At 41.8% G+C, this 24,032-nt stretch overlaps 1 protein-coding gene across 1 annotated transcript in view; it reads left to right on the top strand.

Moving 5' to 3' along the window:
* The window catches only part of phlpp2 (PH domain and leucine rich repeat protein phosphatase 2), a 38,798-nt gene extending 16,048 nt beyond the window's left edge, over positions 1 to 22,750 (top strand). The window contains exons 4-18 of the mRNA XM_070852523.1: positions 901 to 1,026; positions 4,666 to 4,820; positions 7,091 to 7,237; positions 10,278 to 10,508; positions 12,509 to 12,711; positions 12,872 to 12,932; positions 13,639 to 13,734; positions 14,466 to 14,621; positions 15,768 to 15,968; positions 16,252 to 16,414; positions 16,502 to 16,632; positions 16,867 to 16,980; positions 17,540 to 17,734; positions 17,882 to 18,113; positions 18,255 to 22,750. Of these exons, the coding sequence (XP_070708624.1) occupies positions 901 to 1,026; positions 4,666 to 4,820; positions 7,091 to 7,237; positions 10,278 to 10,508; positions 12,509 to 12,711; positions 12,872 to 12,932; positions 13,639 to 13,734; positions 14,466 to 14,621; positions 15,768 to 15,968; positions 16,252 to 16,414; positions 16,502 to 16,632; positions 16,867 to 16,980; positions 17,540 to 17,734; positions 17,882 to 18,113; positions 18,255 to 19,547 (3,504 nt within the window). The 3' untranslated portion in view covers positions 19,548 to 22,750. The remainder of the gene's footprint in view (positions 1 to 900; positions 1,027 to 4,665; positions 4,821 to 7,090; positions 7,238 to 10,277; positions 10,509 to 12,508; positions 12,712 to 12,871; positions 12,933 to 13,638; positions 13,735 to 14,465; positions 14,622 to 15,767; positions 15,969 to 16,251; positions 16,415 to 16,501; positions 16,633 to 16,866; positions 16,981 to 17,539; positions 17,735 to 17,881; positions 18,114 to 18,254) is intronic.
* The last annotated feature ends 1,282 nt before the right edge of the window (positions 22,751 to 24,032 follow it).

The raw sequence follows: 24,032 nt of genomic DNA, 5'->3' as shown, positions 1-24,032 counted from the left end.
GTCCACACTCCAGGCTGAGTGTAGATACACTGCAACAACACAGCTGGGTTGGACGGTTGGAACGCGCTGACTGCAGTGCTATCAATTAAAAAGATGGCGCACCATTTGAAGCAGTGCATTTCAGCCGTGTGCTATGTAGGCCACAGAATATATACAGGCTAAAGGCTAAGACAGAAACTGATTTTACTGTTTACCTTCAATCAGAGTCAAATAAAATAAGCTTTTGTTGGAATTCAAACCTTTACACTCCTGGCCTTAGATGGAAAATAGTGGAGAATCTCACATGTCAAAGTTTAAAATATGTAGACAGTCTTTTCAGACATTACCATATCTATGCTAAGTTAAATGTAGTCCACCCGAAAATTCCTCAAAATCACCTTATAGCTAAGCACACACATGCTTCTGTATGTAACTACAACTACAAGTTTTAGTTCTCTCTCTATTCCCTCACTGTGTATCAACCGCCAAACGAGGGCAACTTTTCCACTTTGCTATGTGCTTACAATTTTGTGCTGATGTGGTTTTTAATGGTAAATGGGTAAAGTCACCTCCGTTGAGCAGACATAACACATGCCGTGTTTGAACAAGGGGCACAACTTTATTTTCCTGAACTAGAAGTACATGCCCACAGCTAAAGGGAACAAGTGATCTTTAATTAAATATTGGTAATGAATCACTATCAGTAAGATTAGGTAGATTTGAACTGAGAATATTGCAACACATCGTCACAAAAAATGCTCAAACATCAGTGACTTGATATATAGCTGTGTGAAGATGAATTACAAGTTATTCCTCTCCTAACATCATTGCAGTAATGGATGATGATAATGATCATTTGCGTGTGTGTTATGTCTCTCAGTGTTCCTCCTCATCGTATCTGTGTGTTGTCTTTGTATTGAGGTGGAGGAGGTGAAGCGGAGGCAACACTGTCTGATGTTCAGCTCAGCCGGATCACAGGCCCAGACATACTTTGTCAACTTCGACACGCTCGCAGACTACCAGCGATGGCAACGGCAGGCATCAAAAGTAAGCGAGGGACAAAGAGTGCGTGTTATTGTGTGTGCAGGACATAATATGTGTCTCCCATGTTTTCTCTCAGCAGCACTTTGTTTGTTTCCGTTTAGTCCCTTTGGGCTTGTACCTAAATCAGAGATTAGTTGTTGGGACTACAGTTGCCTTCTGCCCGTTGAGTCGTCCAATCAGAAACTGCCTGTCTGGGTGCATCTGATTGGCTCCACAGAGGCAGACTCTCAGCAGTGTCTGGCTTTGATTGAACCACATACCTCTGTTCAAATAGTTGATCTTTTTTTCCTCTATGGAGGACACTTTATAATTTTATTATTTACAAAGGCCCTCAGCAGTAGAGCTTTTGTTATGTAAGTCATTGTGGATATGAGGATGCTAAATGACCCAAACACATTTTTGCATTTGTGTCATATACTGTGTGTCTTTCAGAGAATCTTGCCACGTCTTCACAGCTGTTCTTCAAACAAATCATTGTTTCTGTTCTGCTCAGCTTGCTTTGTCTCTAATATCCTAATTAATGGCTATTGTGCCGCAGCTCCTTCCTGGAGCTGCACAGCCTCTGTGAGAGCCTCCACTGAGGCAGAGCCAGCATACAATTAGCCATGGAAGGAGAAAGCCAACAGATAAAAAAAAAAAGAAAATCCAATTAGTTGCAGATTCATGCTTAGTCCAGGATCTCTCTCTACCATGGTGGTATGGATTACTGGGATAGAGTAGCCTGTTAGTGCGCTGTATTTAGGCTGAGACTTAGACGAGAGGTTTCTATGGAGACTGGGGGATGATGACTGATGAAGGTTTTTGGTGGATTTGGGCCAGTGTTTATGCTACATTGCATAAATCGTAAGAGTGTGTGCATGCGTGGGTGTTTGTGTGTGTGTGTGTGACAGAGAGAGAGAGAGAGAGAGAGAGAGAGAGAGAGAGAGAGACAGAGAGCGAGAGGGAGTCAGCCAGTGCATTTGCGCTTGCAAGATGAGCTTGCCAGATAGGATTGAGCGTAGGGATACATGATAGAGCAGCATATCAGAATTTGTATTAGTGGGAAGTCAGAATATGTGAACTACATTCCTCCAGATTAGTTAAATTCTTAGACTGATAATGTTACATACATTTTGCAGCTAATTTGCAGTTTGTACAGATTTTTTAAAGATTTTTTTTAACATTTACAGATTTTAATATGTTATATTAAAGAATATATTTTAAAAAGCCACTGCAAAAGAAAGGTTTCTCTCCAAATATGTTCTTAAAAGGAAAAGTGACTCATGACTGCTGTGTAAATATGTCATCTAATGTCTTATGTAATTGTGCAATAAAAAACTATTTTGCAATATATGTTCTCTATCGCTGACACGGGCAATAAATTTGTTGGCGATAACAGCATACAGGAACGTAGATTATGTCAATAATATCCTGCCAGTGACAATTTTATTCAATTTATTAGTTCTTCAAACTGCATTAAAAGTCCTGAATACACATCAGCTGAAATTGTGTGTGCAGTTAATTAATTCAGTGAATAATATTTATTGTGTAACTCATTATTCAGTAACCATGACACCAGAATAAGAACACTCTCCTCAGTTTTTCAAAAGTCAGAAGCTGCACAGAGGAAGCAGAGCTACTGCACCATCTAGTTAATGCCTCTGTCAGTGGCATTATCAGGTTTTTAGTTGTGACTCCTAAAAGGACTGGAGATGTCAATCTGCCTGATGGGACTAGATATTCCTGGGGAAAAGGCAGCCAGATGACCTGGTTTTGAACTGTTGCATAAACATATTATTAAGGATTTTTTTATATGCTGTTAAACTGTGATGTTATACTGTATATACACATCGTTAGGCAAACAAGAATGATCAGAAATGTTGTTGCAAAAGTGTTTCACTATGGTCAGCTATGCAAGTTGAAAAAGCAGCATTTTGGTTTCTCAGCTATAGAGGAAATTATTTGATTGCATATGTGAAAGACTGAATAAATGTGTAGCAACTTATTGTTTAAGGACTGAGAGGACCACAGTTACCAGAAGAAGCACTGACGTGAACCTCCATTCATGCTGTGAGGTTTTATTTAGCTGTCTCTTTTCAGTGTCTTCTTTCCTTGTGTTCTTCTTCTATCGTATTGCCTAACAATGTTTCACAGCCACAATGTTTAATTACTATGCAAATAATCTAAAACAGCAAAACTGTTCCATTTCCTTTCTGCCCCTCTTTAATTCTTCCCCGTCTGTCTGCGTCCATCGTCCCACTCTCACATCACTTAATTACTCCTTTTAAAGAGGAGTTGCTTTTTTAAAGTGGCTGACAGATGAGTAGTTTTGTGGGAGATGAGCGGTTTTTGTGTTTGTCATCTCTAAAAGCAGTGACGTTATGTCACGCTCTGCTGAGCAGCCGTCCCATTTTCTGGGTTGCTGCACAGTGTGCAGCCCTGTGGTTAATGGAGGAGACTATCCTGAGTCTGGGCTGGACGAGCACTTCTAGGTAGCCTGCAATGATGGCTGGCCTGTAAATAATCATCTCTGAGATGATGCAGTGTCTGTGTGGCCGCATTTTGTACAAGAAAAATGTGAGACAAAACTGTGTAACTTTACTGTTATAGCAGGGAGAGATTTTAACCATGCTAAAGCAGGCACACACACTCACACAGTGTGTGCTTTGCTGCTTGTGAAGACTTTGTGTGTCTAGCATTAAGTCCTTGAGGGGTTACTCCATCTCAACACAATACAGCTGAAGTGCACCAAAAACTGCAGCCTTCAAAACGACCACCACAGCTCTCTAAAACAGGTTCAAGAAAGACTACATATTCCATCATGAGGGGACGACTTATTGCAAAGCTCTTACATTAGGCTGCACTTGATTTAAATAGGTACACGTTTGCTAAGGTCTGACTGTAACTGGCTCAAATTAAGCAGTTACTCTATTACTGTCTTAGTCCATGACGACTGTGTTTCCCTGGAAGATAAACTTCATTGAACTGGAAACTGGGGCATTGTCTATCTCAAGTAATGTCTTAGCAATGCAGCTGGCTGCTTGCATAATCTTAGGCCAATGTAGTTGCTTCCACTGTCCATTGCCCCAACTCACTTAAGGAAATAAGTCTTTAAATAGAGGAGTCTTCTGTTGGGTGTATTTGAGGCTGGTCACCACATAATCAGGTGGATGCCCAAGAGTGAAAGGAGTCTTTAAATTGAGTTTTAGCCCTATTTTGTAAAGCTATCAAGCTATTAACTGAAAGGTTAAACCCATTTACTTTAAGGAGAAAAGGCAGATGCCTGTATTGATAGAATTCCTAATAGTTAGAGTTTGAATAAAGCAGCAAGTGTTGGCTATTGTGAGCTGGAATGGCTCTCAGATTTAGAAATTTCTCTATGTAGTTGCACCATTTCAGAAAATATGTGCTATTTCAGAAACTTCAAAAATATATGGTACAGCTACTAGACAGATTTCCTTGTGATTATGATTTGCTTTGCCTGCACTCAGTAGAAGTTGACACAGTCACAAGTTTGTAATGAGTTACATGTTGTGATATGGAAGATGTGATGCTGACACATCAAACAGAAAATAGAAGTACTTACTCAGAGCTCTTCATTTTCTTTTCCAAACTCTGTGTGTGTGTGTGTGTGTGTGTGTGTGTGTGTGTGTGTGAGTATAGGTGGTGTCTCAGACAGTCAGCCTGGTGGACCTGTCCTGCTACAGTCTGGAAGCAGTGCCTGAATATCTATTTTACAGTCAGGATATCACCCACCTCAACCTGCGACACAACTTTATGAGCCTTCAGGGGCCTGGGGGCCTGCTCAACCTCCCCAGGTAATCACACATCCTTTACCTGAAACATTTACAAGCAGACTGATGGGATTGACCGGGATCACCCCCCTTGTGAAAACTTCACTGGAATATATTTTAGAGCAACAGAGAGTTTATTTTTTGGTGCTACAATGTAGTGCTCCAGTCTCAGGTCATTCACTGTGTTTCATAGTTCATTTGTCAACATTAATGTACATTACATGTACATGTGTACATTAATCTGACAGAATTCAGTTCACACAGATTTGTTAAATTGCTGTCACGTTTATTTAAAGAGGTGCATGTCTGGAAGGAGCTAAACTTTGCATGGGCAGAGCTCAGCAGTGGTCCTCACTTGTTTATTGTTGTGGGAAGAAGGAAGTTCCTCTTTGAAGTAGCTGATTAATGACACAAAGCATTTGGTAACTATTGGTGCTACTCAGTTAAACAGCACTTTGTTATCCTTTGTTTTCCAACAATCATTTATCCAGACCTCTGTTCTTAAGCCCCTGCATATTTGCTTTTGCATCTTGCAGCTGAGTTCGCAGCATGTTGCTCACATCAGCCTTCCACAATTAGAACCCAGTGGTTTTGCTGTCGCCATCTTGGTTTTGAAACCAGAAGTGATGCTCATTCCCCAAAGGCCACTGAGTAGTTATGATTTGGCATGATCCACCTCTGATTGGCTGTGCCACAAGGTAATCCCGCCCTAAAGCACACAAAACGAAGAGGACAGCGACTCAGCTGTCTCACAGTCACATCGTGGCATGATTTTTGTTATGCTCTCCATGTAAGCATGTAATGTGTTGCATCTCTTGCTCATCACACACCTAATGGTCCAAAGTCATTAATGCCAGATGTCTGGAAACACACTAGGTTCAATCTGTGTGTCATCTATGAAACATGACAGGGATTTAGTTAGAACCTGAGCTTTCTAGGAAGCTGGATTTATCATAGAAGCAACGCTATTAAGTGTTTATCTTCTGCATCCCTCTAGTCTGGTGGAGGTTGTACACCTCCAGTATTATTGGTTGTCTTTGTGCACAATGTTATTAACCAATGCATCACATCATAGTACAAGCGCCTATTCTGCTACTTACTAAGAGGGTGTACTTTACTGTCTGGTACCCCTCCCTTTCAGATGCTCCCTCCCTTTTATATGTTCAGAAATAGGATGCACAGATAAAAAGAAATGGTCTGTACTCTGACCAGTGTTGTGAATCATGCTGGCCACCTCCACTGCTCACAGCACCTGGGGGAATAGGAGGAAGGTAGAGTTAATGTGGAAGATCTGACTGTGCAGCCACACAGTGCAGTTTCATTCATCACAGCCCTGTCTCTTGGACGTGTGTTACAAATGTGCACACACACGCACACACACACACACACACATTTCAGAATTAGTGCTTAGGATGTATTTCTATTTGAAACAACCAGCTGAGACCTTTGGAGGTGACAACACATTTTACACATCAGTAGAGTACTTCAAACAATTTTCATCAAATGTAGGAGACAATGTATGACTGGTCTAATTAAATCCAGTAATATCATACATTATCATACACTGGTAATACTCAGGCACCAGCGGCGGTGATATGAATACTTTTTCTATGTGAACACTGTCCCTTTTAGCCTGCTGTGCCACTCACTGACTTTTTCAAGCTGCTTTTTAAGTCGTCTAAATAGCATGGTGCGAGCCTGAAGCACGGCAGAAAACTCAGTATCTAATTTCCACAGTGTTCACCCTGCATTTGAACTGATTCAGCCTCAGCTGTTCGTTTACCATATATCTTTTTTTTTTATTCATGTACCTTGTCTTTGCATTCTCCTGAGGCACAACAAATAACTCTGCAGTTGTGATGTGGGCCACAGTAGCAGGTCAGCTGATGTGGAGGTGCACGCCTGTCTCAATGAATCTTTCTGTATTTTCACTGTTCTTTCTCAACATTACAGTGTGCGTGACCAGTCACCTTCTTTTACCCATATGAAAGTGATAGCAAACAAAAGCCAACGTATGCCCCTTTTAGTTTACGGCAGCTTCTGAAGCCCGTTTGATAAAAGGAATACAAACACTCTGCGTTTCTTGTATGTACATTTATTGACCTATTCTCCTTTACTGGAACAGAGTGAGATGGAGACACCTCATGGTACATCAGATTGGTGGTTACTCACTTTAACACGTCTATTATCATTAGATTTTTGCTAATCAGTTGGACAAATGTCATAATAAATATGGTAAGGAAAACAAAAAAGGTAACTTTTTTCTTTGGTCCTCCATTCTGTGCTCTCTTTAGGTTTTCTCAGCTGAAGAGCCTGAACTTATCTCACAACCGTCTGGGTGTGTTCCCTGAATGTGTGTGTGAGATCCTCACGCTGACTGAACTCAACCTCTCCTGTAACAGTCTCCACACCGTACCCGTCCAGATAGGCAACCTTCAAAGGTGTGACACAGTAAAACACACACACACACACACACACACACATACACCAGACACATACATACATACATACATTACACACACTACATGTGTACTCATGTACATCGGGATATACATGAGCAAACAGTACACACAAAGTTCTTAAGATTAACTGCACGAGGTAGATATGTAATTTTATCATTACATAAAAAAATATAGCAAGTAATAGAGTAGAGACAACAATAGAATAGAATAGAATAGAAGAATAGAATAGAAAGCATTTATTGTCATTGTACTGGGTACAATGAGATTAAAAAAGGGCAGCTCCTTAAAGTGCACAATACCTGTGTGTGTGAGTTTAAAAAAACCCAAAATAACTGATATAGTCACACACATGCCATGTAAAATCACAAAAGGTAAATATTCATAATAATCCTGGTAAATAAACATATTTTTTCTTAATAATGTCATTCCACTCAAAATTGTCTGTGTATATCATAAGTACGATGGCTGTAAAGTGCAAACCATAATTTTAGAAAGCAAAGAAACAAAGATATTTTAGGTCGATTTTTAGGTTTTATATGGATGCTTTGGAGAAACAATGATGAAAATAACATTTAAAACAAATTAACCAGACAAACACAACATTATGTGGTTTTCTTTAGCTGGGAGTGACATCATCAATAATCAATCAAAAGTAAGAAAGAGAATTATTTATTTCCTGTAATATCAGGTTTCAAAATCACCAGGCTCCATTGACAAAACTGTAATTTTACCTCTCAGAGTACCAGAGTTGCTGGTCTATCACTGCCTCTGTCCCTTAGTTTGTTTTTGTTGTTTTGTGACGTGTAACACCAAAGTCACAGCAACTACAATAGCAACTTCCATGTTCTGTGAGGTAAAATCACTGTTTCTGTCAATGGAGTCTGGTAGCTTTGAACCAAGCAATACAACAGCTGTTTCTGGATAAATAAAACAGATTGTACGGTCTATCCCTGTAGTGAGCCTTTCCACAATGCTGTCAGAGACTTTGAATAACAATCTGAGCCTGTCTGTGGCAACAAAAAACAACTTTTAGTGGATATGCAGATGATCTACTGGAACACTTCCAAGAGTTTTTGTACCTACTAGTCATTTTGAACTCAAAATATGTCAAAGTAGGGCTCAGGCTTAAAAATACTGCAGTTATCCTTTAATGGAGTCAGTGAAAAAAGTTAAAATATTTTGTTATGCAATCAGATTAGTTCAGAGAACTAAATCAGTCGCTTTTCATCCTGTAGACCTGCTTAATGTAGGATGCTGCTCAGTAAACAATGACTATATACAGTGGGGCAAAAAAGTATTTAGTCAGCCACCAATTGTGCAAGTTCTCCCACTTAAAAAGATGAGAGAGGCCTGTAATTTTCATCATAGGTACACTTCAACTATGAGAGACAGAATGCGGGGAAAGAATCCAGGAAATCACATTGTAGGATTTTTAATGAATTAATTGGTAAATTCCTCGGTAAAATAAGTATTTGGTCACCTACAAACAAGCAAGATTTCTGGCTCTCACAGACCTGTAACTTCTTCTTTAAGAGGCTCCTCTGTCCTCCACTCGTTACCTGTATTAATGGCACCTGTTTGAACTCGTTATCAGTATAAAAGACACCTGTCCACAACCTCAAACAGTCACACTCCAAACTCCACTATGGCCAAGACCAAAGAGCTGTCAAAGGACACCAGAAAAAAAATTGTAGACCTGAAAATGGAAGACATACAAGACCACTGATAATCTCTCTCGTTCTGGGGCTCCACGCAAGATCTCACCCCGTGGGGTCAAAATGATCACAAGAACGGTGAGCAAAAATCCCAGAACCACACGGGGGGACCTAGTGAATGACCTGCAGAGAGCTGGGACCAAAGTAACAAAGGCTACCATCAGTAACACGCTACGCCGCCAGGGACTCAAATCCTGCAGTGCCAGACGTGTCCCCCTGCTTAAGCCAGTACATGTCCAGGCCAGTCTGAAGTTTGCTAGAGAGCATTTGGATGATCCAGAAGAGGATTGGGAGAATGTCATATGGTCAGATGAAACCAAAATAGAACATTTTGGTAAAAACTCAACTTGTCGTGTTGGGAGGAGAAAGAATGCTGAGTTGCATCCAAAGAACACCATACCTACTGTGAAGCATGGGGGTGGAAACATCATGGTTTGGGGCTGTTTTTCTGCAAAGGGACCAGGACGACTGATCCGTGTAAAGGAAAGAATGAATGGGGCCATGTATCGTGAGATTTTGAGTGAAAACCTCCTTCCATCAGCAAGGGCATTGAAGATGAAACGTGGCTGGGTCTTTCAGCATGACAATGATCCCAAACACACCGCCTGGGCAACGAGGAGTGGCTTCGTAAGAAGCATTTCAAGGTCCTGGAGTGGCCTAGCCAGTCTCCAGATCTCAACCCCATAGAAAATCTTTGGAGGGAGTTGAAAGTCCGTGTTGCCCAGCGACAGCCCCAAAACATCACTGCTCTAGAGGAGATCTGCATGGAGGAATGGGCCAAAATACCAGCAACAGTGTGTGAAAACCTTGTGAAGACTTACAGAAAACATTTGACCTCTGTCATTGCCAACAAAGGGTATATAACAAAGTATTGAGATGAACTTTTGTTATTGACCAAATACTTATTTTCCACCATAATTTGCAAATAAATTCTTTAAAAATCAGACAATGTAGTCAGATGTGCCAATCCATGTTTATTCTGTATTTTTGTTTCTTGTGCTGTGCATCACACTGTCTGTCTAAAATGTTCAAAATGTTCTATAAATAAAGTTGGGGAAAAAAAAAATCAGACAATGTGATTTTCTGGATTTTTTTTTTCTCATTTTGTCTCTTATAGATGAGGTATACCTATGATGAAAATTACAGGCCTCTCTCATCTTTTTAAGTGGGAGAACTTGCACAATTGGTGGCTGACTAAATACTTTTTTGCCCCACTGTAACTACAAATGGACACAAGCAGATATTTTGACTCTGTTAAGTAAAAGAAAGCGAAACATGACTGCTTCCTCCTCTGCATCTTGCAGCCTGCAGACGCTGTCTTTGGATGGAAACCACCTTAGCTCCCTGCCTGAAGAGCTGGGTGGCCTGTCCCAGCTCAACAGCCTTGGTCTCTCCTTCAACAACTTCTGTAACATCCCTGCTGTGCTGGAGAGACTGAGTGGAGTTGACAAGCTGGCCATGGCTGGGAACAGAGTGGAGAGTCTTGAGTTGTGTACTCTGGCCAGGATGAGCCACCTGAAAAACATCGACCTCCGGTAAGAGGCCAGTCAGAGAATATACCCAGCCTCTGCTTTAGGCTTCTGTTTAAAATCACATTCTAATGTACTATTCACACTAAGTATGATATCAAATTGAGTAGGCAGTGCATTCCAGCTGCATAGTATCTGGATTTTGTGCATGCGAGAAAAATCCCTGGATGTATGCTGCTTAAGCAAGAATTTCTGAGCGTGCATGGTGAGCCTGCTGGATATACTCAACCACCCCAAAATGCATTGCGTCTCTGCAGACTGTCCAGTGGCGGACTGTGAGGCAGACTGTTCCAGCACCACATTGTACCTGATGAGAGGCATGTTTGCATATAGTAATTAAGAGTGATGCCGAGTGAATGTGAAGCACGACCCAGGGTGTTGTGGTACAGTCAAGAGGAAAAACGTAGTCTCAAGGTCACATATATAATGTACTGAGGGAAAACACTAAAATACTCAAGTATTTTAATTGACCTTAAAGTGATACTGGAAAGTACTACATTGAGTGGAAGAGGCCATGTTGATTTAGATATGTAAAACAATTTATGGACCGAAGACTTATTGCTTGAGTATGGTTCAGTATTAAAAGTCTGCCAGTAATACTTCATTTAGCTGGTGTAATGCAGAATATACTGATTGACTATGTAGAAGGCAGTACATTAATATGCAAATCTGGACACACTTTTAGTCTCTTCCCTCTCTTCCTCTGTTGGATCAATAAGTTAAATGTAATATGTAATGTAAAGGGACCGCCTAAACACTGTTGATCATTCAGTGAATATAAAGGCAGATGGTGAATATTCCCGCTCTGCAATCTACGTCTAAAGTTTCTTTTTTCCTCTGGCATTGAAAGACAAATGTCCCCACACAAACAACAGTCTGAGCTTCAGCCATTCCTCCTTTCCTCGTCACTCCTCTGAACTTTTTATTAAACATTTATTTATAGATGCAAAGTTTGCTGAGTACAGATATTTTCTTTCTGTGCTGCCCTGTTTCACACCTCCATTTACTCCTGGGAGCTGCCTGGAACTACAGTCATGCATATTTGTTGGCCTCTTAGCAGCTCCACAAGAACAGTTGGGAGCTAAGTGTCTAGTTCAAGGGGAGTTCCGTGGTGGGTAATGAGGGATGGGTAAACTCTACACATTGATTTTTCCAGTACCAGTCTGAGGATCAAACCAGTAACACACTGCTCCACCCACAGCCAGCTAATAATTCAACCCTGAGATTGAAGTTTCTGTTTGGCAATGGCTGACTATATACATGAGGGCAAGGTGCATCTGTGGTGGATTAGCAGGCTGGCAGCTCTCATAAAAGAGAAGATGTTGTTTATTAACAGGATAGAGGGGATCAGAGAGAGTCTGATCTCAGCATAGTGCCTTACCTGACCGTCTTTATCTCAGAATTTCTCTACTTTTTGTTGTCAACCTGGGGGTTGTTTTGAAAAGTAGAATAACTAAACATAGGTGGACAAAGCTAATAGAAGTTGTCCGCAGTGAAACAAAGAGAGAGGCAATGGAGTGGTCCCAGTATGTAATCCAACAAACAGAATATCTTGAATGGCAGTATTAGATTTTTAATGACACCTGATGATTGACGATTGCAACTTGTCTAAAATGTGTTTCATTCTTCATTTTTATATTCTCACGGATTGACCTAAAAGAGTGCTACAATATTACTTTCCACATGCCCTTGTCGGTATTTTTCAACAGCTTAAGGAAATTACCGTGTTATTGCTCTATTAAGGCCAAAGGTTATTTCTTTCTATATTCCACAATAGTTGTGATGTTGTGTGTGCAGATGATCTGTCACTGTAAGAGAAAATAGCCACTGCTGGAGAATTATAACAACTAATACTATTTTTGTCTAATTTTAGCAAGCATGACATATCAGAATTTCTCCAGTATTTTTTTTTTTTATGTCAACTTAATGCTTCATCCAAGAATCTCTCCTCTGCTCCAGCAGGAATAACCAGTGATAGTTCATCTCTTGCACTCTGTTAAATGCAGATTGAATGGGCTGCACTGGGTGAAAAGTGAGACTCATGAGGCTATGAGCCAGTTGACCCAGCTGGACTTACGGGACAACTGCTTAGACTCACTGGACCTGAGCTCCGTCTGCAACTTGGAGACTCTGCACTGCCAGCGCAACCAACTGGGGACACTCACACTTAGCGGTTTCACTCTGCGCATGCTTCATGCCAGCAGCAACCGTGAGTCAAACATACAGCGTCAACTCGCTGCTATTATTGCCTCACTGGCTGTTTGTCTGTATGTTCAGGCCTTCCTCCCTCGTGATGCATGCATCTTATGAGCACACATATTAACGGCCCAGATGTTTAGCCGCTGATTGCTCCTTTTATCTGCCCACAGGCCTTACAACAGTCAACATATATCCAGTCCCTAACCAGCTGACACAGATGGACCTATCACAGTGAGTTCTGGATAGGAATAAAAAGTGGCCTCTGTCCTCACAGATTTTTGAACAGCAGCTCTGAAGTCTAAAAATAGTATCTTTATTTTAATACTCATTTATCTAGTTGAGCACAGTGCTTGATGGAGGTGGATAATCAGTACCCAACAACCTTAAAGCAGATATTCTGTGGAATCTACATCATGATGTTTCACAGTATTTATAGTTTAGAAACTGCATCAGGTCTCCTGATTAAACGATTTATTTTTCTTCTGTTCTCATCACAGTCTTCTCTATACACCTCATTTTTTTCTGCAGTGTGTACGAAGGGTTTTCTCAGATTCCACAAAAATTCCAGTCCACAGTTTTGACTTTTCATCTGTTATTTGTCAAAATACCCAAGGACAAATGACAACTCAAAAACTATATGCAATATATGCTAAGATAGATTTACTATTTACTGTTACTGTCTGCCTTTCCGACTGCACCAGTGAAATATTTAAGAATTTGAAAAAAAACCTTCCAGTATAAGAAAAATCTGCAAAATGTCCTTTTTCTAATCTAGTTTTCTTAAATAAGCCTGTAAGATGGTGGTTTTGCCTCCTGTTTACTACGATTTCAAAACTATTTACTCATACTATTAGAAGTAAAATGTCAACTCTACTCAGATTGAGTGTATGTGTGTATGTGTCTTTCTATGTGTGTGACTGTGTGTGTGTTGAGACAGGAACCTTTTGGAGTATCTTCCGGACTGGGTGTGTGACTGCAGAAAAATTGAGATGCTGGACGTCACGCACAACCTCCTGTCTGAGCTTCCTTCCAGGTTACTGACATTATTCCGTCGCTTAATCCTGAACCTTTTCAGCTGAAACGTTATCTTTTTTTGTTGCATAATTTGAATGTAGCCGGCCTTATGTAATAAACACATGGCTTCCCTGTCCAGAATTAGCAGATCAGGTGTCACATTACACATGGTCATGCTTTTTAACTGCTCACTGTATTTGCCAAACTGCCTTTCATAATTTCCATTTTAAGGATTTGCGTTGGTTTTGAATCCATGGAAAGAACGAGGCACAAAAAACAGCTGCTATCGGTCTCTTTCTGTATGACAATATCTGTCGTCTGGCTGCAACTGTAAAATGTGGCCATCCTACACATAGTGCTCGGCTCAGAGTTGCCTTCATTCACTGCTAGCCCTTAACACTCGGCACAGGCTTTTGCATTTGAATGAGACATCAGAAAAGCTTTTGCAAAGGAGATAATATTACTCTATCCACTGTGCTCACTTAGGGCTTCTGTGATGGGAGAATAAAAAGCTGCTGTGCTGGTCTGTTTTCGGCAGCCAAGCCGAAAAGGTCATTGATGGATTAGTTAGCATGGGTTGCCATTACTGACACATCTCCCTCCACACCCCCACCCCCTTCTAGCTTCCAAAGTAGTCAAGTCTGCACAGGGAGGCGATGTTCTTTGGTTCTTTGCCTTTTTGTTGATCTGTTCTTTTTTTTTTTTTTAGTCCTAATCTGGCTCTTTAACGTCTCTTCTGGCCTCCAACAGACTGCTCAACAGCTTGAGTTTGAGAAAGCTGCTGGCAGGGAACAATCGTTTGCAGAGAGTGCCTGACCTACTTGACCACGTCCCTCTGGAAGCCCTAGACCTCCAGCACAACAAGCTAGCAGAGCTCCCTGAGAGTATGTTTTACAAGGCCTTAAAGTAAGTCTCCGAACTCCCCTAAGACTGTTTTAGCTATTACCTGAGTCCTTTAACAGCTGGTTCCGCTGCGTTAAAACATTTACCATCAATGTTTTCCCAGTTTGTATCATGGCTCGTTGTTTTTGGGTTGAAGTATAGATTGTATTTAGGGAACAGGGCAGGATCAATGACAGATTCCAGACCGTAACTGGATCTTCATTTGCCCTCATATTTCCTGTGTGGTAAATCACTTAACACGCATTAGCAGTTCAAATGCTCTAATGTACCGTCTCTAATGCTAAGACGTAATGGCAGTGACTGCTTTGTGCATGATGGGTTTCCTGATATGTCGTCTAGAGCTGCACAGCTCACCAGGCAAAGCAGTTATACTCAGGACTGATGGAAACACTATATGGCCATATAAACTGACATTTATAAACATTTCATATATTAATTTTCATATAGACACAGAGTTCCAAAAAGCCTTTAAGGCCAGTGAGATGTCAACACTCTTGAGTGGAGTATTGTTGTAATGTTTGTGGGCTGTAGAGGCAGCATTGCACTTTAATGATGTCTGACTGCATTTTAAAACAACAGTGTGACAAGAGTCAATCTCTCATGGGTCGGAAGGACAGGTTTTATTACTGTTCAATGTGTGATACATGCATACAACGACTTAACAACACCACTTACATAAGAACCACTGGAGCTCAAATTACCGTCCCTCCTCTCTGTGCAGGTTCAGCAGTATGAAAATCAAAGCTACATTTGCAGGAATAAATTAACAGACTGGGCTTAGAAGTTTCCTCTTCAGTACAGTGACAATAAGAATGGGGATAAGAAAGGCCTCTAAAGCCCCAGAAACTTAAAAGCTATTTATCTTAAACCCACACCTCAACTATATACATTTATCCCTGCACTAACATTACTGTATGTCCTATATTGTAAATAATATAATAAATGTATTTCCCAGAATCCAGAAGAGGTCCAATAAACTCCATTCAGTATTTTGGACATAAATCTTCCATAAAAATGCAAACCTCCAATTTTTATGTTCAACTTCTCCAAATCGTCTGAATATGAGACAGGATGGGATGTGACTTAATGAGCCGGTGGATACCTGCATACACTTTTTTAAACTCTTGATTTTATTGTCTCCCCTCACAGCCTAAAATACTTAAATGTGTCAGCCAATGCCCTGGAAAATATTCCTCCCAGCAGCCAATCAGAGGAGAGCCTCAGCACGCTCCAGGAACTCTACCTGACGGGGAACAACTTGAACGAGAACTGCGGCGCTCTGCTGGTTGGACACCAGAACTTGCGGGTCCTTCACATCGCCTACAACCAGTTGCTCTCCTTCCCTGCGAGGTGTGTTACCTTGGCTTTTATGTCAGTCAGTGTTTTTTGTAAATCATTTTTGATGGCTTGTACATTCCTTAAAAATATCATTATTAAACCCAATTTTTATAGTGTGCCCATGCCCTGTTTTTTAGGCATTGTATCAGTTGCTCTGCTTTTTTTTTTTATAATACATTAGCTATATTATTGTCATTATTATTGTTAAGAACCATTATCTAAGAGGCTATTTACAGAGCCATATAGTTATGTCCTACAGGTTAATAATTCCACTGTTGTGCTTGTTTGTCTTTAGTAAGCTGAGTAAGCTGGAACTGCTGGAGGAGTTAAATCTAAGTGGCAACAAGCTAAAGACGATCCCCTCCACTGTGTCCAGCTGTAAGAGACTGCACACCCTCATAGCACACTCCAACCACATTACTGTCTTCCCAGAGATCCTCAACCTGCCTGAGATCAAGGTCAGACTTGTTTTTATTTTCCCTGACCAGTGTGCATATGATTATGTTCAGCCTGTGTCAGCTTATCTGTGGTTTGTACGTTCGTAGCTTGTAGATCTCAGCTGTAATGAGCTGACAGAGATTCAGTTGCCTGATTCGCTACCTGCCACGCTGCAAGAGCTCGACTTGACGGGAAACAGCAGCCTGATGCTGGAACACAAAACCCTCAACCTCTTCAGGTGAGTCACAAAATCCAGACCAGTTTAAAATAGTTCCAGGTAACTCATTGACTATGAGCACATCCACCTTGGCTTTAGATCCTGTAGTTGTCTGGTCACATACAGGAGGGATATGGCGTCATTCTTCTATGTGAAGCTTATAAGATGTGTTGTGTTAGTAGTGGTGACAGGAACTGATGCATGCATATCTCTTCATCTGCAATGCCTTCTGCTATATTTGCTCTCCTTTTTTAGTCATATCACCACACTGAAATTAGACCAGAAATCAACTACGACAGCAGGAGACTCACTGAGTGCCTCCACCCCATGGAACCATGGTTACTCTGAAATGAGCGGCCAAAGGAACAAGTCAGTACTGGTTTCTTTGTTTTTTCTGTATGTTTTATTTGTTGTCTGTTTTTTTTAAAAAAAAAAAAAGCTTTTCCAGTCCGTATGAGGTGCCTAACTTTACTTCTGCTGTCAAGCATATCATCACTCTATAAGTCTTGTTTTGGTGCATTAGATATACTGTATATCTGTCTGTTTGGGTGCTGCTGTACAAGCACAGTGCAGGTGTTTTCCACTAAGTCAATGAATCATTGGGAAGCACCTAGCACTGGCATCGGGGCAGTCAGTAGACCCTTTTTGAGAATAGCTGGTGCAGTGGAGCCTAATAACTCTATTGGATTTAATGCCTCTAACAATGTTAAGTGCATCACTGGTGAGAGTCTGGTACGCCTGGCTGCTCCTCCAGGGTCATGGACACCACAGGGGGCCACACAACAGTGTCTGTTATCAGCTGTCACCCCTTGCTGTTTCCCGTGGCCTGGAGCTGCAGTGTCGAATGCTGAAGTATGTATGAGGTTTACCCCTGTATGGGAGGCGCCGAGTGATCTGTTCGTTAATGCTGATCTGTCGTCGGGGGCAGGTTGTGTGTGTCCGTGCTGGCTGTCGACCGATTCGGAGACGGTGTGGAAGCGTGTTACGGTATATTTGATGGAGACCGCAATGAGGAAGTGCCTCGACTGCTGCAGTGCACCATGGGAGATGTGCTGTGTGAGGAACTGCAGCACTCCAGTGTTGACAATGTGTATATGTGCAACACATTCCTTACCTCACACAGGTAAGACACATATCTAAAGTGTTGATTAGTAATAAAAACCTCTTTTTGTACAAATGAACATAATTGCCCTCTCACAGCAGTTTTGTAAGCTGCAACCAGTTACTTTAAGAGTTTGTCTGCAGCTGTGTTTGTTTTTGTTCGCAACAGGAAACTAGGTATGGCTGGCCAGAAACTGGGTGCTTCTGCCTTGCTGTGCTATATTCACCATGAGCCTTCAGATCCTGGAGGCTACTTCAGCCTCACTGTGGCCAATGTGGGCACATGCCAGGCAGTGTTGTGCCGGGATGGCCGACCTGTTCCTCTCTCTAAGGTTTACAGCTTGGAGAACTGCACTGAGGAGATGGAGAGAGTTAAACTCAGTAAAGCCATTATTACAGAGGTAATGCACAGCTTCTCTGTATGTCAACAGTCATCATGTAGAACTTCTGATCAAGTGTTACTGTACAGCTTCATGTCAGAGGTGTATATATTATGAAGCGTTACACTCATCTACAATTCTAATAGCGCGTCTGTTTTACAGGATAACAAAGTGAGTGGAGTGACATGCTGCTCTCGCCTGCTGGGATGTTCTTATCTCTCTCCCTGGGTGCTTCCAAAGCCCTGGGTGCACACTGAGCCTCTCTGTTCCCAGGATGAGTTCTTGATCCTGGGGAATCGAGCACTGTTTGAACGGGTGTCCTACCAGGAGGCCGTGGCCGTGTGCACTGTGCAGGCCGTGAGGGATCCCCGTGCAGCCGCCAAGAAGCTGTGTTCACTTGCTCAGAGTTATGGTTGTAAGGACAACATCGAGGCTGTGGTGGTGTCCCTGCATATCGGTGAGGACAGCTGTACCTGCGAGCCCGCAGCCTCCACCGCTGAAGCACGGGGTCCCCCTCCCGCCCCTGTGCCTGTGTCTGTGACCCCAGGCCCCAGTGACCCAGCCACCCTTTCATCCAGCAGCGGTATTGTCTCTGAGTTCAACAGTGAGACATCGGCGTCGGAGGTGGGCAGCGAGGCGGGGTCCACCGCTTCAGACGAGCACCCATCCTCTGGCCCTGCATCCCGCCCAGAGAGACGCTGCAGCCTACACCCTGCTACTACACTGTGTGGGATCATGGTGCCAGGCTCAGCGGGGGCAGGAACCCACCCAGGCCTATTCCAGCGGCAGCCCTCCTGTGCTACGTTCTCGAGTAACCAGTCTGACAACGGCTTGGACAGTGATGATGAAGCTCCGCTTGAGGGCGTTATCTCCAATGGCAGCAAGTTAGAAGTGGAGGTAGACATTCACTGCTGCGCTTTCCAACTACGGTCAGGGGCCTCAGAAAGCCCCAAAGACTTGGACCTTGAAAAGAGAGGCTCTGACTATCCCAATGGCAAAATGCGCAGACAGAACACTGTGGTGGTTTCTGCTACAAATGGCTGCCTGCTGGCTGTGTGTGGGAGAGAGATTGCTGACCTGAAGAAATCTCCTTCCACGTCCAGCCTGTTTGGGAAGAAGCTGTCCAATGGCTCTGTGGTAGCCCCCGAGGACAGTCATAATCTGATTGAGGTGGCCCTGGAGGCTCCTAAGAAGAAGTCAGGCTACTTCACTGCCCCAGCACAGCAGGACCCAGAGGACCAGCTCATTGTGCCTCCTAGTCTGGAGCAGGAAGTCAGGGAGCAGCTGAGAGGCCAGAGCCCTTTAGTCTCAGGCTCCTCCTTACCATGCATACCCCCTTCCTTAAAAGACCCCGTATGGGATCATCCGCACCCCCCTGCATTTGCCTCCAACCTGGTCCCAGGTCCAGGCCCGGTTCCCATCCTACAGCAGGAAGTCTACGACACTGCCCTCTAGAGGGGGGGGACACAGCACAGCGCTATGTGGCTGCAATTCTGTGATTGTGCCATTCTGAGGAAGAAGAGGAGAGTTTTCTCATACATGTGGGATATTCCAACTCAAGTTGCCATTCAGATCGTTTGTGAGGACAAGACAAACCTGTGGGACCTTGATAGTCACTAAGTGATGATGCACCATAAGTGTGAGTTACAAAGGGTTTCTGTGCATGGTCTGAGTATCCAAGAAAATAGGGGCGACCAAGATCCCAGTTCATAACATAATGTGGTGAAAAGGATGGCTGGCTCTCATAGACCAAAACAAGCCAGACTTGAAATGGGATACCTCATGTGTTTAAACATGTCAGCAACATTTCCCTTTACTTGGAAAGCAAGCAATCTATAGGATGTGCACGGGATTGTGTTCGGTGAGGTCGAATCTCCTCTCCGGGGGCTTCGTGGTCTTTCAGTTCCTGAAGAGAAGCCCTGTGACTGAAACTTGAAAAAGTGCCTACTGCAGACGACTCAGCCTAACGCTCCCCAACATCCAGGCTGTGTTTGGGGATGTGAGCTTGTTAGTTCAATTTGGAGGAGGGACAGTGTCTCCAAGAGACCAGCACTGGCACAGCTTCTGCTCTCCTCCTCTTCCTGTGGCTTACAAAGGAAATCAGACAATATAAATGCGTGAAGGCACATAAGACTAGATGTGAGATGTGAAGAGAAAATAATTGCATTTACATTGCCAGAAACATTATAGTTGGGTTTTATTTTTAACATTCCCACACGATATGTATAGAGTCTTCTATATAGAATAGATTAATTCTATACAGTGTAGTTCACGCTCACATCTAGCAGCCAACTAACACGGTGTACTTGAGCTGCTGACAACAAGATAGAAAAGAGTTGCCATTTAGAGCAGCACATTTTGAAAAGCTGTCAAAAACAACATCAAAGTCAATCAACTGTACAGAGCACATGTGTTGTAGAATTCAAAAATCCTTATAACAGTATAATCTGTGACAGTGCATGATCAAATTATCTCCTTAAAAACAACATAGGAAAATAAAAGTTTAATTTAAATTTAGTCAGTGTTACGGTCACTGGATAGCGGACAGGAGTTCCCAGGAGGTTTGGATAACTATTAATTTTATTATTCATATAATGAAATTCTAATTAGATTCATGTCATTTGAACAAACCCGCCAAGGCACAAAAGTGAATTATTATTAGACACGATGCAGTATTTGTATGTACTGTATGTTATGAAATATCTAAGATTGTACATTTTAGTTTATCCAAACTTTGGAAGCTGCTACCCTTTTAAATTTGTCAACATCCATCCATATCCCCGTAGGCAGATCTAGTTATTGATGTTTTTACATCTTAGCCAATCTGTTTTCAGCCTGGCTCTGTAATGCACTACCCACACATTCAGATGATTTTCAGGGTGTGTTATTTTGGCCCATTAAAAACAGAACCAAATCCCGTACTCTTGTATTCTGTAAGATCTGGTCTGTGTACACAAGATGTCGCAGAAATGGGACACAGAAACAAGTTATGTCTCGCTATAGTTCTCTTTTTCACCCACACATATTGTATATGTGCCATTTCCCTGATTAGAGGGTTAAGCTTCTGGAGAATTCAGCTCACACAGTTAATATAACAAGTATCATCAGAGCAGCAGCAGTATAGAGTACTGCAACAAGATAACACCGATTCAGAGTCAAAGTAACTTTTTTTCATTAAGTCACATACAGTGCTTCAGGACTTTGTAGCACCAGATGTTGGACCAATCATATTAATCTCAGCTGAAAGTGTATTGTGAAAGACTACATTATTATTTGAATTATCAGGTACATATTATGCAGCCCTTGAAACCTCAGTTTGTCCATTACTGAACCTCCCCACCTTGTGCCAAAAGAGAAAGCAGCTGTGCTTGGGGCTGCCATGGATTTACGAAGGCCAAAGTTGGGTAATTGCTCATGTCAGTGATTACTACATTAGATGTGTATTTTCGGTTGCCACTCCATGTTGGTAGTGGTGCATTTCTGGCATTCCACAGCTGTTGCATAGCTGGACCATTCAGTGTTCCCTTTTAGCCTTAAAGTAACACTGCACGGTATTTTTGAAAGGAGAAGCCCTTTGTTCATCCCACTCATGCTTGTTTGTGACTGAGGTCTTTAGCTCTGGGGGTGTTTTGTTATCAAAGCCGCTCATCTGTCCTTTCTTTGCTCCACAGGAATGAGTGGGGAGTGTGTGATGAAGCCTTAACTGATGTGCGAGTCCGAACCTTTTCCTGTCATTTGGAGGTTGTTGAAATAAACACTGTTAAAAGCACTTTGTACATAGAAAATAGTTATGAACAGAGTTCTGAATATTTGACTTTAATATATGAGATATCGATCAACATAGTGTGCTGGGATTATTGCGGCTTCCCTCTGCCCAACATATCACCTCTCGTCTAAGAATACATAGCCAACAGAAATGATAATGTAAAGTGACACTATGACAATTCATTTTCGACTTTTGGGTGTGTTTTATTATGACAAATATTTCTTATTTTGTCTTATTTTATTATGTTTGCTTTTAATTACAGCTGAATTTTACAGAATGTCTTGAGTTTTTAACATCAGCACCACAAACAGCACTAAGTTCTTAACTACTCCTTTTACCTTTATGTATCAACATTACTCCTACTCTATATGAATATGAATTATCAGGCCCCCTTCTGACAGAAAATGAGTAAATATTGTTATTGTGCATGTTTTCCATTATTTATAGCCAGTATTGCTATTTGGTTGAAACATTGTGCTAATTGATTCCTACACATCAGGTAGGATAATTACATGTAATGAAAACAGTAGTCTAAGATAATATTTACTATGATCCACATCAAAGAGTTGGTATTTTGCTTATTCAGAATTCAGACACTGGAAGTGTCAGTGTTCAACTAAAGTTTGGGATACCACGTTTTATGATGAAGCTAAAGCATTTGATTGCAGTCACTTTATTGAGCAGACTGTGCAGTGTGTGTGTGTGTGTGTGTGTGTTAGTTAGTCTCTGTGATTCTGACTGTGGCCAGACCTCCGCTATCAGAGGCCACACATGGTGTCGGGCACCTGGACCGATGGCAGCGAAACCCGGATGGCCACTGCAGGTGCAGCTGCCACAGGGGGAGCTAGAAAAGCTAAAAGACAGATGATGATTGTGAATATTATTGGTACACATCTGAAACAAGGTCAGAGAGGAGAAATGGAACTTTCCTTAAAGTTTAAAACAAAATAGTGGCGCGTTCGCAACAGATGTTGGGAATCCGCTCATACAAATATGCAAAGTTTCAACTATACGTTGACATATATGTATACATATGTATGTATATATTTATACATACATATACATATGTATACACACACACATATGTGTGTGTTTGTGTGTGGGTGTGTGTGTATCAAGAGTTTCATCATTTTCACCTAAAACTACAAGAATCCTATTTCTCAATATGTCTGAAAATTAATATTGACTGATGTACGTATGTATGTATGATCTATGTAATCAAGATTATGTGTGTAAGCTTCATAGCTACTTTATTATTTTCGGAGTATGTCCTTCGGCTCATTTGCAGTGTACTTTTATTAGTTTGGTCCCAGCTCGCCCGGTTAGGATTGCACTGTCCTGCTCTTTGAAACCACCGTGGTCTGTTTTTTATACAGTTGTACACACATTGTGCATTCATTCATTCTGTCTGTCTGTCTGTCTGTCTGTCTCCTGGCTGGCATCATATATTCACCCACTGTCCTGTTCAATATATGTTTCCAACGTGAATTATATTGGAATAATGATCCGCTATTACTCATCATCTGTGTGCATGTACATATGCTGACAGATACAGGCAGGCGGGGGGGGGGGGCACAGGGTACAGTGCATTAGCTTGAAATAGTCCCTTTAATTCTTTAGTGGACGGGGTCCAGTAGTATAATGCTCATAATCCCCTTTGTGCACCAAAATAGAGGGTATGTGCATTTGAGTAGGCTTCACCGTCAGTGGTTTTTTTTTAAACTGCTGACTCATTTAGTAACCGTAAGGGATCGTTTCCTCTCCGCACAACTTAACAAGCTCCCCGTACAACTATGTTGCAAAACGTCTGTGTTTGTGTGTGTGTAAAATGAAGCTTCAGTGCACACGTACAGTAAGTGTATGCATGCCCGTGTGAATAATGGATTGAGTGTAATCCCGCGTGAATATGGTGAATGAAGCTGATCAAAGACGCTCCCGTTGTTTAACATGTGACCAAAGTAGCCATTGTTTAATCTCACGGTTCCTTTCTGTACATTATTTTCTAGAAATGCTTGAATATTTTTTTCTCAATGCCAAGAAGCTGATGTTTATTTTTGTACTTCCATTGTTTCATGCAAATTTATATTTCCCTCTCCACGAACAGAATTTACAGTGATTGGGATTCTACAGAAAACTGTCACTCATTACGGTACTTTATTTGAAGGTACTAATTA

Source organism: Pempheris klunzingeri, chromosome 1 (genome assembly GCF_042242105.1).
Source record: "Pempheris klunzingeri isolate RE-2024b chromosome 1, fPemKlu1.hap1, whole genome shotgun sequence".
Classification (NCBI taxonomy): Eukaryota; Metazoa; Chordata; class Actinopteri; order Acropomatiformes; family Pempheridae; genus Pempheris; species Pempheris klunzingeri.
This window is presented reverse-complemented; position numbering and strand designations above follow the sequence as displayed.